A 14975-nucleotide genomic window follows, 5' to 3' on the forward strand; every position below is an offset into this window, starting at 1 on the left:
GATTTACATGAAGAACACACAAATCAGAAGAGGGACGAACTGGCGAACCTAGAGAACCCTAGAATCGCCGTCGGCGACGACAACGGCTACGTTGCGGGGGAGACAAGTAGAAGAAATGAAATGAATGGGGAACACCTGAAACGGACAGGGACACCCCTGCAATAACGGGCGTGATTACAAAAAAATTAAAAGAAAGCGCCGACATATCGGACCCACATGGCAGACAAAGAATACAAAGACAAAGAAATAGAACCAGGCTGTCTCATAACGGACCGCACATGCCAAATCGAACGATCAAAAAAAGCCGGTTGAGACAAACATCCCAATCAACCGGTTGACAAATAGACTTTCTCTAAAAGAACCATATAAATCAGCACAAACGACCTATAGACCAACCGAACATAGCCTTCGTCTTCGGCCGGCCTATACATATGGTCCATCATATCTCCATGACTCCATCAGTCCATCGTCATTCGGTTGAGCGCGGCACGCTCACTCGGCCATCCACGCATCCACAGACCACCACTGTAGGCTTCTGATCGATCCATCCATCATGGCCGCCACCACCACCACCAAGATGTACAACGACACGATGAACGGCGGCATCAACTCCTCCAAGGAGTACTCGGAGCAGCAGCCGCAGCACAACGCTGCTGACACCACCGCCAAGACGCCGACGGCCTCGGAGTCGGAGTGGGAAGCCGTGTCGTCGCTGCTGGACGCCGCGCGTCCCTTCCTCCGGAGCGAGCTGGGTTCGGCGGACCCGGAGCTGCCATCCCTGGTGGCGGTGCTGCGCGCGGCGGGCGCCGGCGAGTGCTACCACAAGCACGGCACGTTCCTGGCGCACCTGGAGGACGTGTACCGGATCCTCCGCCTGTGGGGCGCGTCCGACGCCGTGGCGCGCTGCGGCCTCTTCCACTCCTCCTACTCCAACTCCTACGTCGACCTGGCCATCTTCCAGCCCGACACGGGCCGGGGCCAGGTGCGCGGCATCATCGGCGCGGACGCCGAGCGCCTCGTCCACCTCTTCTGCGTCGTGCCGCGGCACCAGCTCATATTCGAGCAGCTCCACCCCCGGTACACGGACCAGGAGCTCAGGGACCACCTCGCCGCCGCCGAGGCCGAGATCGCCGCCGCCCAGCAGGGCCAGCTGGGCTCCTCCCCCGTGCTGATGATGTCGCCGTGGCGCCGGAAGCTCCGGTCCGTGGTGCCGCCCGAGGGCGTGGTGGCGACGCACATCCGGAGCGGGGAGCCCGTGCCGCTGTCGCGCCGGGTGCTGGCGGCGTTCCTGCTCATGACCGTCGCCGACTTCAGCGACCAGTACACGGACTACCAGGACGAGCTGTTCGGGAACGCGGACGGCCGGCTCGAGTTCCGCGGCGACGACTGGGCCGCGCTGTGGCCGGGCACCGGCAAGCCGGGGCTCTGGGTCAGCGCCATGTCCAGGCTGGCAGCGCTCTACGGCCTCATCGCCAGGGACGAGCAGCTGATCAGCAAGGAGGGCGGCGACGGCCACGACATCGTCGACAACAACGACATGGCTGTGGGCGAGCTGGTGATCCCGCCGGTGTTCGAGCGGTGCAGCCGGGTGCTGGACCCCGGGGAGCAGAAGGCGGCGAGGGACCTCTACTGGGAGGCAATCACCACCACCAGGACCAACAAGGACAACATGAAGGACACGGAGGCCCTGCTGCGGGAGAGCGTCGCGAAGAACCCCTTCGTGGGGGAGCCGCACCTGGTGCTGGCGCAGGTGCTCCTGAACGCCGGCAGGTACGCGGAGGCGGCGGCGGCGGCGGGGCGCGGGGTGCGGCTGATGCTCCAGTGGGGGAGCAGCTGGGACAAGCGCATGACGTGGGAAGGGTGGGTGTCGTGGGGGCGGCTGATGGGGGACAAGGCCCGCCGCGGCACCTGGCCACGCACCGCTTGGGGCATCATCAACCTCGGACTCGTCGAAGGCGTCGCCAACCGCAACTGATCGCGGATCGAGGAGATGGAGCATCGTCCATCCATTCCATGCCAATCTCATCTGGATCTCGTGCATTCGTATGTACCTGCGGTGCGGCTACCCACCTATAGCTTGCTTATATATTATTATTACAAAATAAGCACCAAATAATGCAGGTACGTGACTGTTGTTTACGAGCACAGCGCCAACTGGGCTTTCTCATTACTCATTGGCTAACAAATTGTCAGCAACGATTATAGCTATGACATCAGGAACGGAATCAGCAATGACCCCATTACCTTCCGTACATAGATAACCCAAACTAGCCAACTCATGAGCGGCTTCATTACAGTTTCTATTAACATGAACGCACACAAAGCTAGTAAAATTTAACCTAGCCTGGAACTTGATCTCCTCGATTATATGATCGAATACTGAATCATCATACACCGGCGCGTTCAGAGCACTCACAACCTCCTGTGCGTCTGTCTCCAGAATCAGCTAGGCGATGCCTAAGTCAGCCGCTGTCTGCAGTTCCTGAAGGCAGGCTATAAGCTCAGACTGAAAAGCACTTAGAAGATTATCAATTTTGCCTCTTCCCGCCATCACCAGATCCCCATCGCTATCTCGTATCAAAAATCCCCAGCTGCCTGCCTTGTCATTCAGTTTGAAAGATCCATCAACATTTAGCTTGAGCACATTGTTTGGTGGCCTGGTCCACTTCTTCTTACTCAATCTGCTAGGGACTGATATACTGTTGGATAGCTGAACATTCTCATGAACTGTCACCGGCGGCCCTGAGGTCTCTGAACCTGATGATGCCAAGACAAGAGACGCAAGCCCTGAAGAACCGGCGGGAAGAAACAAGGAAGTCAAGCGCGTGAAGAAGCCCAGTAACAAAGTCTTTAGGCCGGACTGGACCAACTAAAACGGACCCTGCATGGCCCAGACGCGAGGGCAGCCCATCGTGGCCCCTTTGTAAATAGCAGAGGAGTAGGAAGGAAAACCTGGACATGAACTAGGAACTTCCGTGCCTGAGGGCGACGGCGGCGGCGGCGTGCGGCGATCTCGTTGATCGGCCGGCGGCAACCGTATTTACCCACACATATCATCATATTACAGTCAATATATCACAGTCAGGTTACATCTGGTATCAGATTGCCTCTTGATCCTTGGTCTCTCGAATTTCCACATTCCATCGGTCGAAGTCGCAAACGCTTCGGGTACGATTGAAATTTTTGGAGGGCAGTGAGCTGCTGCCACCAGAGATTTCTCGGTAATTCCCAAGCCCGCGAATCGATTTGTGGGGAAATTCGTGACTCTGGCATCACATCAATATCTCACCCGAAGACAGATGGCCTCAATCTCTAAGGAAGAGCAGTTTGGGCAAATCCTGGCGTTACTGGGAGAAAACACCAAGGGAATCAACGAGCTCAAGAGTTCGATGACGGAGATGACCGCGCTGAAGACGGATCTGTTGCTGTGGAAGCCCGAAGTCGACAACAGAGTTCATGAGCTCGAGCACGCCGTGCTGAATCTGGGGGAGCGCATCGAGCAAGCTCTGGGATCTAGGATTTCGCTGGCTCAACCTCTGGAACCCAACCATGGGGAGCAGCCTGGGGAAGTCACCATCGCCCAACCCTCGCTCACCACGGCAATTCGGGAGGACCACTTCGCCTCTCTGAGTGTCAAGGCGCCGAGCTCCGCTCATCTAGAGTTTCACCCGACAAGGGCGGCACCTGGGTCGTTAGACCACGGAAAGCGAACTTCTCACTGGGGTGCTGATTTCGGGGCAGTGTATACCATCGCCCCGGAACCGGCCCCGGTCACAGGTGCGACACCAATTCTTCCCAAATCCACTCATGTTCTACTTCATACTTATGACTCTGGACACTGTGATCGGCTACACTACTCCCACTACCCACCCCTCACACCATTTCCTGAAGTTGAATTCCATAAGTTTGATGGCTCTAACCCACGTTTGTGGATTAAACGTTGTGAAACATACTTCGATGTCTATCAAACTGATCCAAGTCGTTGGGTTCGCTTAGCTACTATGCGTCTTGTGGGTTCTGCAACACTTTGGTTTCAGACTATGCAAACTGCCATCAGTAAAATGTCATGGGAATCCTTTGTTGTAGCTCTTTGTAATAGGTTGGACAAAGATGAACACAATCATCTGTTGCGCCATTTCTTTCATATTAAGCAAACCACTACAGTCTCTGAATATGTCGAACAATTCAGTGACCTTGTCCATCAGTTATTAGCCCATGATCCATCTTTTCCTGCTACCGTTATTACAAACCGCTTTCTTGATGGCCTTAAAAAGGATGTACGTGCTGTGGTTATGATGCACAGACCTCAAGATTTGGATACTGCTAGCTCTTTGGCCTTTTTGCAGGAAGAAGCTTCTCAAGACCAACCTATCAGAAGAACTGATTTGGGCTCTTACTCAAAGAGAAACAATCAAGACTCTGTCAAAGCACCTTTTGCAACCACTCCTAATTTTGCAAGAGCTGTCGAAGAGAAGAAGCCACATGATCTTGGCAAGCCCAGGCATACAGGGGAGGATAAATTGACTGCTCTGAAGAATTATAGAAGATCCAAAGGCTTGTGTTTCAAATGTGGAGAAAAATGGGGACCCAACCATAGAAGATATCTAGAAATGTATTGTCCTCCTTCTATATCTCTCAATTCTCTAGAAGATATCTAGAAATGTATTGTTGATCATGAAGATTTGGTACCAACAATAGATGCTGTAGAGTCTGACTCAGGAGATGATCTGATGGCTCTATCTCTACAAGCTCTGAATGGCATTGAAGGCTCTAGAACAATCAGACTGAGAGGTTACCTTCAAGGCAAAGAAGTATTTATGTTGATTGATTCTGGAAGCTCAAACAGCTTTGTCAGTGATCTGGTTGCAGCTAATGTTTCTCCATGGCAGCCACTATCTCAGTCAGTAACTATCAGAGTAGCTAATGGAGAGGTTCTGTCTTGTACTCATGAGCTACCTGATCAAGTCTGGGGCACACAAGGCCATTCTTTCTGTACAACACTAAAAATCATTCCAATCAGAGGCTATGATATCATATTAGGCATGGACGGGTTGGAAACCCATAGCCCTATGAAAATTCATTGGGTGGATAGATGGTTACAATTCTCCTATCAAGACAAACTCATAACTCTTCAAGGCATTCCTACTGCTGTTCAATTAGGACCTCCAGTTACTCACAATCAGTTGCTTGCCTTTGATAAGACAGACTCCATCCTATATTTGGTACAAATTCAAGCACTGGAACCTGCTGCACCTCAAGAACCATCATTACCTCCAGATCTCCAACACTTGTTGGACCAATTCAAGTCAGTCTTCGAGCCCCCAACCACACTTCCACCTTCTCGGCTAGGTGACCACTCCATTCCATTATTAGATGGCGCTCAACCATTTTGCCTCAGACCTTATCGCTACAACCCCACCCAGAAGACAGAGATCGAGAATCAGATAGCTGACATGCTCTAGAAGGGATGGATTCAAGCTAGTATAAGCCCTTATTCATCTCCTGTCTTACTGGTATGAAAGAAAACTGGCGACTAGCGCTTATGCGTTGATTTTCGCAGACTCAATGCACTGACTAAGAAGAACAAGTACCCCCTACCTATCATTGAAGAGCTTCTAGAGGAGTTACATGGTTCTTCTTGGTTCACATCTCTTGACCTTTGCTCTGGGTTTCATCAAATACGCATGGCCCCCGGGGAAGAATTCAAAACAACATTCCAGACTCATAATGGACACTATGAGTATAGAGTTATGCCGTATGGAGTCACAGGAGGTCCAGTCACATTTCAAACAGTTATGAACCTGATTCTAGCCCCCTTACTAAGGAAATGTGTGGTTGTCTTTATAGATGACATTCTCATTTATAGTAAATCCTAGGCAGATCATCTTCTACACATACAAGAAGTTCTCAGTATACTGCAACAAAACAATTTCCATGTCAAGATGTCCAAGTGCTTATTTGCCAAACAACAATTATCTTATCTGGGCCACATTGTCAGTAAGCAAGGTGTAGCCACAGATCCTTCTAAGATAGCATCTATCAAAAATTGGCCACAACCATAGAACATCAAGGAGTTACACAGTTTTTTAGGCATGGTGGGATATTATAGAAGATTTGTTTCACAGTTCGGACTTATGTGCAAACCTCTTACTAACTTGTTAAAAAAGGGAACTCTGTTTGTGTGGACCTCAGAAACTGAAGTTGCTTTCCAGGCGCTCAAGAAGGCATTGATTTCAGCACCGGTTCTGGCATTACCAGATTTCAGCTTGCCTTTCATCATTGAAACAGATGCCTCGGCCAAAGGCATTGGTGCTGTCCTGCAACAGAAAGGTCACCCAATTGCATATGTCAGTAAAGCACTGGGAGTTAAGGCTCAAGGATTTTCAACATATGAGAAGGAGTGTTTGGCCATCTTAATGGCAGTGGATCATTGGCGTCATTATTTGCAATCCTCCTCTTTCACCATACTAACTGACCAGAAAAGTCTCATTCATTTAGATGATCAGAGAATATCAACTCCTATCTAGCACAAAACCTTAACCAAGTTAATGGGTCTCTCATATCAAATTGTCTACAAAAAGGGCGTGGACAACAAAGTGGCGGATGCTCTCTCACGAGTGTCTCACGCTCCATATTATGATATCTCTGCTATCTCTACTATGCGCCCACTCTGGCTTCAAGAGATTCAAGATTCTTATTCAGCTGATTCTCAAGCTATTAAGCTCTTATCTGAACTCTCTGTCTCCTCTCCAAGTGGGTTGTATTCACTGAAGGATGGCATTATTCGCTACAAGGACAGAATTTGGGTGGGTCATCAACCTGTTTTACAGTCTAAGATCCTATCCTCTCTCCATGCTAGTGCTATTGGCGGCCACTCTAGTTATGAGGTCACTTATAAGAGAGTCAAACATCTCTTTGCATGGTTCAAGCTCAAACAATATGTCCAAGACTTTGTTGCCCAGTGTACTATCTGTCAGCAAGCTAAGACCGAGAGAGTGGCTTATCCAGGTCTGTTGGCACCTTTACCCATTCCTGATCATGCTTGGCACACTATAACTCTTGATTTCATAGAAGGTCTTCCAAAATCTGCTAGCTACAACTGCATCTTAGTAGTGGTAGACAAAATTTCAAAATATGCTCATTTTGTTCCTCTTTCCCACCCTTTCACTGCCTTGCAAGTAGCTGTAGCCTATCTGAACAACATCTTCAAACTCCATGGCCTCCCTACAGTTATGGTTTCAGATAGGGATAAAATTTTTACTAGCAACATTTGGCAAGAGTTGTTCAAACTACTAGGCACAGACTTGAGAATGAGTAGTGCCTATCACCCACAAACGGATGGCCAGACCGAGCGTGTTAACCAATGTCTTGAAACTTACTTAAGATGTTTCTTGCATGCTTGCCCTGCAAAATGGTCTCAATGGCTTGCATTGGCTGAATACTGGTACAACACCTCATTCCATTCTTCTCTTGGTCAAAGTCCATTTCTGGTACTCTATGGTCATGAACCACGACATTTTGGTATTGATATATCTCAAGCCTGTAAATCCAGTGACCTTCAAGGATGGTTGGAAGAAAGATCCTTAATGCAATCACTGGTCCGTCAGCATCTTATCAGAGCTCGGCACAAAATGAAAACTCAGGCTGACAGACACCGCACACCTAGAACATTTCAATCAGGTGACTCTGTCTATCTTAAAGCTCAGCCTTATGTACAGACCTCATTGGCGCCCAGATCGTCAAACAAATTGGCTTTTCGTTTCTTCAGACCATTTCTGATAACTGAAAAAATTGGTTCATCAGCTTACCGTCTGCAGTTACCTCCAGATTATCTTATACATCCGGTGTTTCATGTTTCACAACTCAAGAAAGCCATTCCCTCCACTGCTGTGGCAAGTCCAGAGCTACCTGACATTTCTAATCAGTTGCAGGTTCCTCAAGAAATTTTAGACCACCGGCTTCGTCAGCACAATGATCGTGTGATCCCTCAAGTGCTGGTGCGTTGGTCCTACCTCCCTGATACTCTCTCCACCTGGGAAGATGAAGAGTCTCTACACCAATAGTTTCCCCGTGCACCAGCTTGGGGACAAGCTGGTTCTAAAGGAGGAATGGATGTCACCGGCGGCCCTGAGGTCTCTGAACCTGATGATGCCAAGACAAGAGACGCAAGCCCTGAAGAACCGGCGGGAAGAAACAAGGAAGTCAAGCGCGTGAAGAAGCCCAGTAACAAAGTCTTTGGGCCAGACTGGACCAACTAAAACGGACCCTGTGTGGCCCAGACGCGAGGGCAGCCCATCGTGGCCCCTTTGTAAATAGCAGAGGAGTAGGAAGGAAAACCTGGACATGAACTAGGAACTTCCGTGCCTAAGGGCGACGGCGGCGGCGGTGTGCGGCGATCTCGTTGATCGGCCGGCGGCGACCGTATTTACCCACACATATCATCATATTACAGTCAATAGGTTACATGAACTTACATTTCAATGCCTCCGCCGGCCTTCGCCTCCCTTCCTCTCTGATGCTGTTGCGTTCTGACCAAATGAACCAAAGAGTAATCACCATAAGTTCTCTCTTCGGTTCTCGTTGTTTCATAATGCATTCAATAGCTCCATAGGCATCAGGTATAGTTGCAAGATGAGCTCGCTCAGCTTCCAAGTTCAGCAGTCGCCAAATATGCTTTGACAGTTTACATTTGAAAAATAGATGTGCTCCATCCTCTTCTAATCCCCCACAAATCGGGCAGCAGGTATCAATATGCATCCCTCGCCGAGCCAAGTTGCATCTCAAGGGGTGGCTGTTATGAGTAAGACGCCATAAAAATGTTTGATCTTGCTTGGACATCTCAACTTCCACAACTCCTTCCAAACTTCATTCCCACCACCCGAGCTCCCCCCTTGGCCACCATTTATGTTTCAATTTCGTCTGGCATCATCTCTGCTGACTCTATAAGCACTCTTAAGTCTTAACACTGAATCTTCCATGTTTATCAAAGTGCCATGCCAATGACTTTTCTCTCCCTCCATGCACCGGTAACGCCAGGATCACCTCCGCATCCTCCTCCTAGAATATATCCTTTACAAGGCTGGTATCCCAAGATCCTGAGACCGGATCCAATAAATCAGTGACCTCAGTCAGTAAGGTAGCACCTCTTGGTGTTAATGGTTTCCTGACCGAATCTCTAGGCAGCCATGGATCATCCCAGATGTTCAGCCCCACGCCATCTCCAACTCTCCAGAACATCCCCTTTTTAACTATGCCAATGCCACGAAGTATACTACGCCATGTGTATGACATACCAGACTTTTGTCTTGCTTCCAAAACTGACAAATTAGGGAAATATTTTGCTTTCAGTACCCTAGCACACAATGAGTCCGGGTTCTGCAGCAACCTCTAGCCTTGCTTAGCAAGCATGGCAAGATTGAAATGATCTATGTCCCTAAACCCTAACCCTCCATCTTCCTTTGGTTTCATCAGCTGCTCTCCACTCAACCAATGGATCTTATGCTTCCCCTCTTGATTGTTCCACCAGTATGTACAAATCATAGCCCCAATTTGGTCACATAGTGTCTTGGTCAGATCAAAGCATCCCATGGCAAAGGTGGGAATGGCCTGTGCCACAGCTTTAATGAGAATTTCTTTTCCAGCCCAAGACAAATATTTTTCATTCCAGCCTTGAATCCTCTTCCAAATTCGGTCCTTAAGATAACCGAAAGTGCCCATTTTTTATTGCCCAACATGCACCACCAACCCTAGATACTTCTCGCTCATCATTTCCTTTGTGACTTGCAACAGATCACATACCTTCTTTCTCTGATCTGCCTGTGTGTTCCGACTGAATAGAATCGCCGATTTCGCTTTGTTGATCATTTGCCTAGAACAAGCTTCATATAACTGAAGGATTGACTGCAGCTGCCCACAATCCCCCTCTGTTGCCCGAATCAAAATCAAAGAGTCATCGGCAAACAAAAGGTGGGAAACACTTGGTGCACCACTGCTAACTTTAACTCCAGCTAATGAGCCATCCTGTTCTCCTTTTTTTAACAGAGCTTAAAAAGCCTTTGCACAAAGCAAAAATAAGTAGGGTGATAGAGGGTCACCCTGCCGTAATCCTCTCTAAGGGACAAAAGGTTCTGATAGATCACCATTTACTTTCACTTGATACCTCACCGTGGAGACGCACACCATAATCAACTCAATCCACTGATCGGCAAAGCCCATCTTCTTCTTCATCTGGTACAGAAAACACCATTCAACTCTATCATAAGCCTTACTCATGTCTAGCTTGATAGCTGCATAACCCAAATTTCCTTCCCTCTTATTCAATAAATAGTGGGTAATTTCATATGCTATAAGAATGTTGTCTGAAATCAATCTCCCTGGCACAAATGAACTTTGGTTTGGGGTAATTATATCAGGAAGAACTTGTCTTAGTCTATTTGAAAGAACCTTTGACACCACCTTATACACCACATTACACAAACTTATAGGTCTCAATTCAGTTACCTTCTCAGGTAGAATCAAAGATATGATAGTGTCATTCCAACCCTCGGGCATTTAGCCACCTCTCAAAACATTCAGAACTTCTTCTATAAGTTGATCTCCAACAACATCCCATTACCTCTTGAAGAAAATCGCCGGCATGCCATTAGGATCCGGTGCTTTTAAGTCGCCGATAGCATCCAGCGCTGCCTTGACCTCCTCTGGTGTAAACTTGGCTGAAAGGATGTCATTCATCTCAGGTGTAACATTAGGTGAGACAGCATCAAGAAGCTGATGAACCTGTATGTGTTACTGTATTGGCTTGTGTCTACCTGCTGCCTACTACTCTATCTCTCTCTATATCTATGTACCGTAGCTGGATTGTTATTGTAAGGACTACATAATTAAGGACAATGAACTAATAATTGTAAGTGCAATCAAGCCCTAATGTGGGTTTTAGCATTGATGACCACCGAATTAAAGGACTAATGAGATTTATCGAGATGACAAGCAGGAAATGACAAAAGGAGGATGTTATACAAAACGGAGGCGGCCCCAATTACGAATGGTGACGGTTTCCGACTCAAAGGAGGTTTAATTTCTCTTATAATTTGAGTTTGAGTTTAAGAAAAGCCGTACTATCAAGGGGGACTCAAAACACTTGTCAAAGTATGCAACCAAGTGCTCATCTTCTGACCAGGACATCCTCATACCTCTGCCAAAACAGCCCTGCATTCACTTTTCCATCTTCACTGTTTTTGGCAGGGCGGTAGTGCCGCACCCCATGGGCGGTAGTGCCGCACTTAAGTGACCGTTGGGCCCCCAGGGGTATTTATACCTTTTGGGCCGGCCCTCAACGGTCACTGCTTCTTCCACCTCTGCTCATTTCGGCAAAACACTCCCAAGAGCTCATCTCTCTCCTCCATTGGTGACCTCCAAGCTCTCAAGCAAATCCTTGATTTCCACCATCAAAACTTGAGAGAAAAGGCACCAAAACTCGATTAGAGAGCAGATCCACTGATTCCCAAACTTTGAGAGCACTTGGTTCACGTTTGGCCAGCGGATTTGAGTTTGTTACTCTTGGAGCCTTGCTCCTAGCCGGCTAGGCGTCGCCCTAGAGCTTGCCAACTTGTGTGGCAGCCAAGGGAGGCTTGTAACCACCTGTTGCAGCTAAGAAATCACCCCTCACTTCAAGAGTTTACTCTCTTGATTTGAGAACGAGGGAAAGGCAAGCCTTGGTGGCAAGCCCTAGCCTTAGTGGCATACCTCAACAACGTGGACTTAGACAAGCCTTAGTGGCGAGCTGAACCACGGGATAAATAACTGTGTGCTGATTTACTTTCATTGCATTACTCTTTGTCGTTGAGGTGTTTCTAGAGTTCATGGCCGATCTACTTGGTGGTACTTGTTCCACTCTATTTAGCTGTTGTTCTGTGACTAATACACTTGCAGGAAGCTGGGAAATTTATCCGATCTAAGTTTCACTGGTTAAATTTCAAACTGTGCTAACCCTCTCCTGTGCAGGTGCGGTAGTGCCGTCCTCTGGTCTGACTGTTGTTTGAGTTAAATTTTTATAGGCCTATTCACCTCCCTCTAGGCCCTCCAGGCTTACCAAAGATCCTACAAGTGGTATCAGAGCCGAGTTGCTTCGTATATGCTTCACCGCGTGAAGTATGGAAGCCAGAGGAGGTTCAAAAACCACTTGCGTCGATCCAGATGCGACTGGCTTGCAAGAGAGTGGCAACAGCAGCAGTGAGCTCTCACCCTCGACAGCGAGCAATGCCTCTCTCCCACCCATCAAGACAATCGATGTGGAGAGAAGGCAAGAAAGAAAAGAAAGGAGAGCCACTAAGACCGCAAGAAGGGAAGTAAGAGAAAAGAAGGAAGAGCAACGTAAGCTTGAAGAAAAGCAGAAGAGAAAAGAAGATAGAAGATGCATATGAGAAGAACGAGAGAAGAGAAGGACAGCAAGAAATAAGAAGGAGGAAGCCAAGGCATATGATGCATCATCAAGTGAGCTATCAAGTAGCTCCGACGATGGTGATGATGATGTATCATATCATGCCTCCAAGGGTGACAAGAAGAAGAAGAACAAGGACAAGGGCAGCAGCACCAACAAGAAGAAATATGCGGCTGTATCCTTTAACTATTCTTATTTGACTAACCGTGATCGCAAGTCTTTCATCAATGTACCCGTGGGCAAATTACCTCATTTCGATGGGACTAACTTTATCAAGTGAAAGCACTTGATGAGGGCTTATCTTATTGGTCTTCACCCCGGTCTTTGGGAAATCGTGTGCAACGGATTTCAGCCACCGGAAGATCCCAAAGAGCCAACAAATGAAGAGTTGATAGCTGTCCATCTCAATGGCCAAGCCACTAGCATACTTCTTAGTGCCTTGGATGGTGATGAGTACAATAGAGTGATGAATATTGACATTGCTAAGAAGATTTGAGACACTTTGCACCTTACACATGAAGGGGTTGACAAAGTAAGAAGGGCAAGAATTAATTTGTTGATGGCCAAGCTCAATAGGTTTGTGATCTTGGAAGGTGAAGGGCCACAAGAAATGTTTGATAGGTTGATGACCTTGGTTGGCAAGATTAGAGGCTATGGTAGTGATGAACTTGATGATCACAAAGTAGTGAAAATTATGTTGGAAGCCTATTCACCTAGGAATGAGACCATGGTCACTCTAATTAGAGATAAGAAGAAGTTTGAGCACTTCACTCTAAATGATGTGCTTGGAAGACTCTTGACCTTTGGCATGCAAAGAGAAGAAGCAAATGAGAGGAGAAAGCTTGGTGAGTTGCAAGCCAAGCTAGATGGCATGAAGATCAAGGATGTAGCTCTCAAGGCCAACAAGTCAAGCAAGCAAAGCACCTCCAACAAGGCAAAGGGCAGCAAGCAAGCATCAACAAGCAAGCCCAAAGAGACCAAGCAAGTGCAAGAAAAGGAAGAGACAACTTCATCCTCAAGTGAAGATGAAAGTGATGGCACCAAATACAAGAAGGTTGATGATGTTGCTCTCTTTATGAAGAAGTACAACAAGGGCTTGAAGAAGCAGGGCTACAAGGTAGTGAGGAGAAAGTTTCCTAACAAGAAGAAGAGGACCTGCTTCAATTGTAGCAGCACCGAGCACTTCATTGCAAAATGTCCTTATGAAAAGAAAGACAACAATTACAAGAAGGACAAGAAAGAGAGCAAGCATGAGCACAAGAAGAGTCACAAGCATATGGGAGAGGCACATATTGGGCATGAGTGGGACTCAACTAAAGAGAGCTCAAGTGATGAGGATGAGAAGATAGCAACCGTAGCCATCCAAAAATCATTCTCTACACCAAGGCTCTTCAACAACATGTCCGATGATGATAACCACCGCTCCCCTCACATTTGTCTTATGGCAAAGGGTGAGAAGGCAAACTCAAAAACCAAATCTCCACCACCTCCTAGTGACATCTCAAGTAGTGATCTTAGTGATAGCTCTAGTGATGATGAATCTAGTAATGAAGAGATTGATAATATAACTAAGAATTTGGATCTAATACCAAACTCTTTATCTCTAAGCTAATGGAGGATTTAGAGAATGTCCAAGCCGAGCTAGCAACTAGAGATGATGATCTCATTGCACAAGAAAAGATGTATATTGCTAGCAAGGAAGCTCTTGCATTAGAGAGAAGTGAGGTGGCCTCCTTGCGCAAGGCTTTGGCCAAAGAGTAAGAAGACCATGTTCTCACTAAGGCAAATATTGCACTCAATGAAAAGTATTTTGTCTTAGATAAAAAGCACAAAGAACTTGAGCTGCAATATAGTCTTCTTTGGGAGAGCACCCCACAGCCCTCTAATGCAAAGGACACCTCTACTCCCTCCACTAGCCAAGGTTGTGGAAAATACTATAATCTTGATTTGAATGTTTATTCCACTAACCTTGCTAATATGGAGGCAATGAGAAAGAAGATTGCACGGCTAAATGATGTGATAGGTAAAAGGTGCATGGAAGGCAAGAAACAAGTAAGTGGCAAAGAGGATCAACCAAAGAAGCCACAATACAAGAATGGGAGACATCCTCACATCAAGGATGGGCTTGGGCACACAAAAGGAGCCAAGACAAATGGAAGAAAAATTATTAATGGCTATGAGTGTGTTCAGTTTATGAGCAAGGGCAAAGTTGGTACAGATCAACCTGCACAGATGGCGGTAGTGCAGCAGCCCTGAGCAGCAATGCCCCAGGGCGACAGTGCTACTGTGAAGGGCGGCAGTGCCGGCCTCCACAGAAAAGGGAAAGCCACCAACTCTGCCCCTGGTCAGTTTAAGCCCAAGAAAAAAGTGTTCCAGCCAAAGCAAGAGTCCTAGAAACCAAAGAAATCAATTTGGGGCAATCCAAACAAGTATGCTTATCAACCGAAGGCCCATGCACCTCGACAAAGCTTGAGTTCTTACTTTGTGCTGAAAAACAATAGCAAGGGAGAAGTGATTGCCAAATATGTTGGCAAAGATA

General features: G+C 47.5%; 2 protein-coding genes across 2 annotated transcripts; both read left to right on the forward strand.

Annotated features, from left to right (window-relative positions):
* Positions 1-405: 405 nt before the first annotated feature.
* LOC136478456 (uncharacterized) lies at positions 406-2516 on the forward strand. The gene has a single exon (XM_066476912.1). It carries the CDS (start codon positions 554-556, stop codon positions 1973-1975), a length of 1422 nt encoding a protein of 473 aa, XP_066333009.1. The 5' UTR covers positions 406-553; the 3' UTR covers positions 1976-2516.
* A 10647-nt stretch (positions 2517-13163) lies between these two features.
* LOC136470765 (uncharacterized) lies at positions 13164-14048 on the forward strand. The gene has a single exon (XM_066468499.1). It carries the CDS (start codon positions 13164-13166, stop codon positions 14046-14048), a length of 885 nt encoding a protein of 294 aa, XP_066324596.1.
* Positions 14049-14975: the final 927 nt, after the last annotated feature.

This window comes from Miscanthus floridulus, chromosome 8 (genome assembly GCF_019320115.1).
Source record: "Miscanthus floridulus cultivar M001 chromosome 8, ASM1932011v1, whole genome shotgun sequence".
NCBI lineage: Eukaryota > Viridiplantae > Streptophyta > Magnoliopsida > Poales > Poaceae > Miscanthus > Miscanthus floridulus.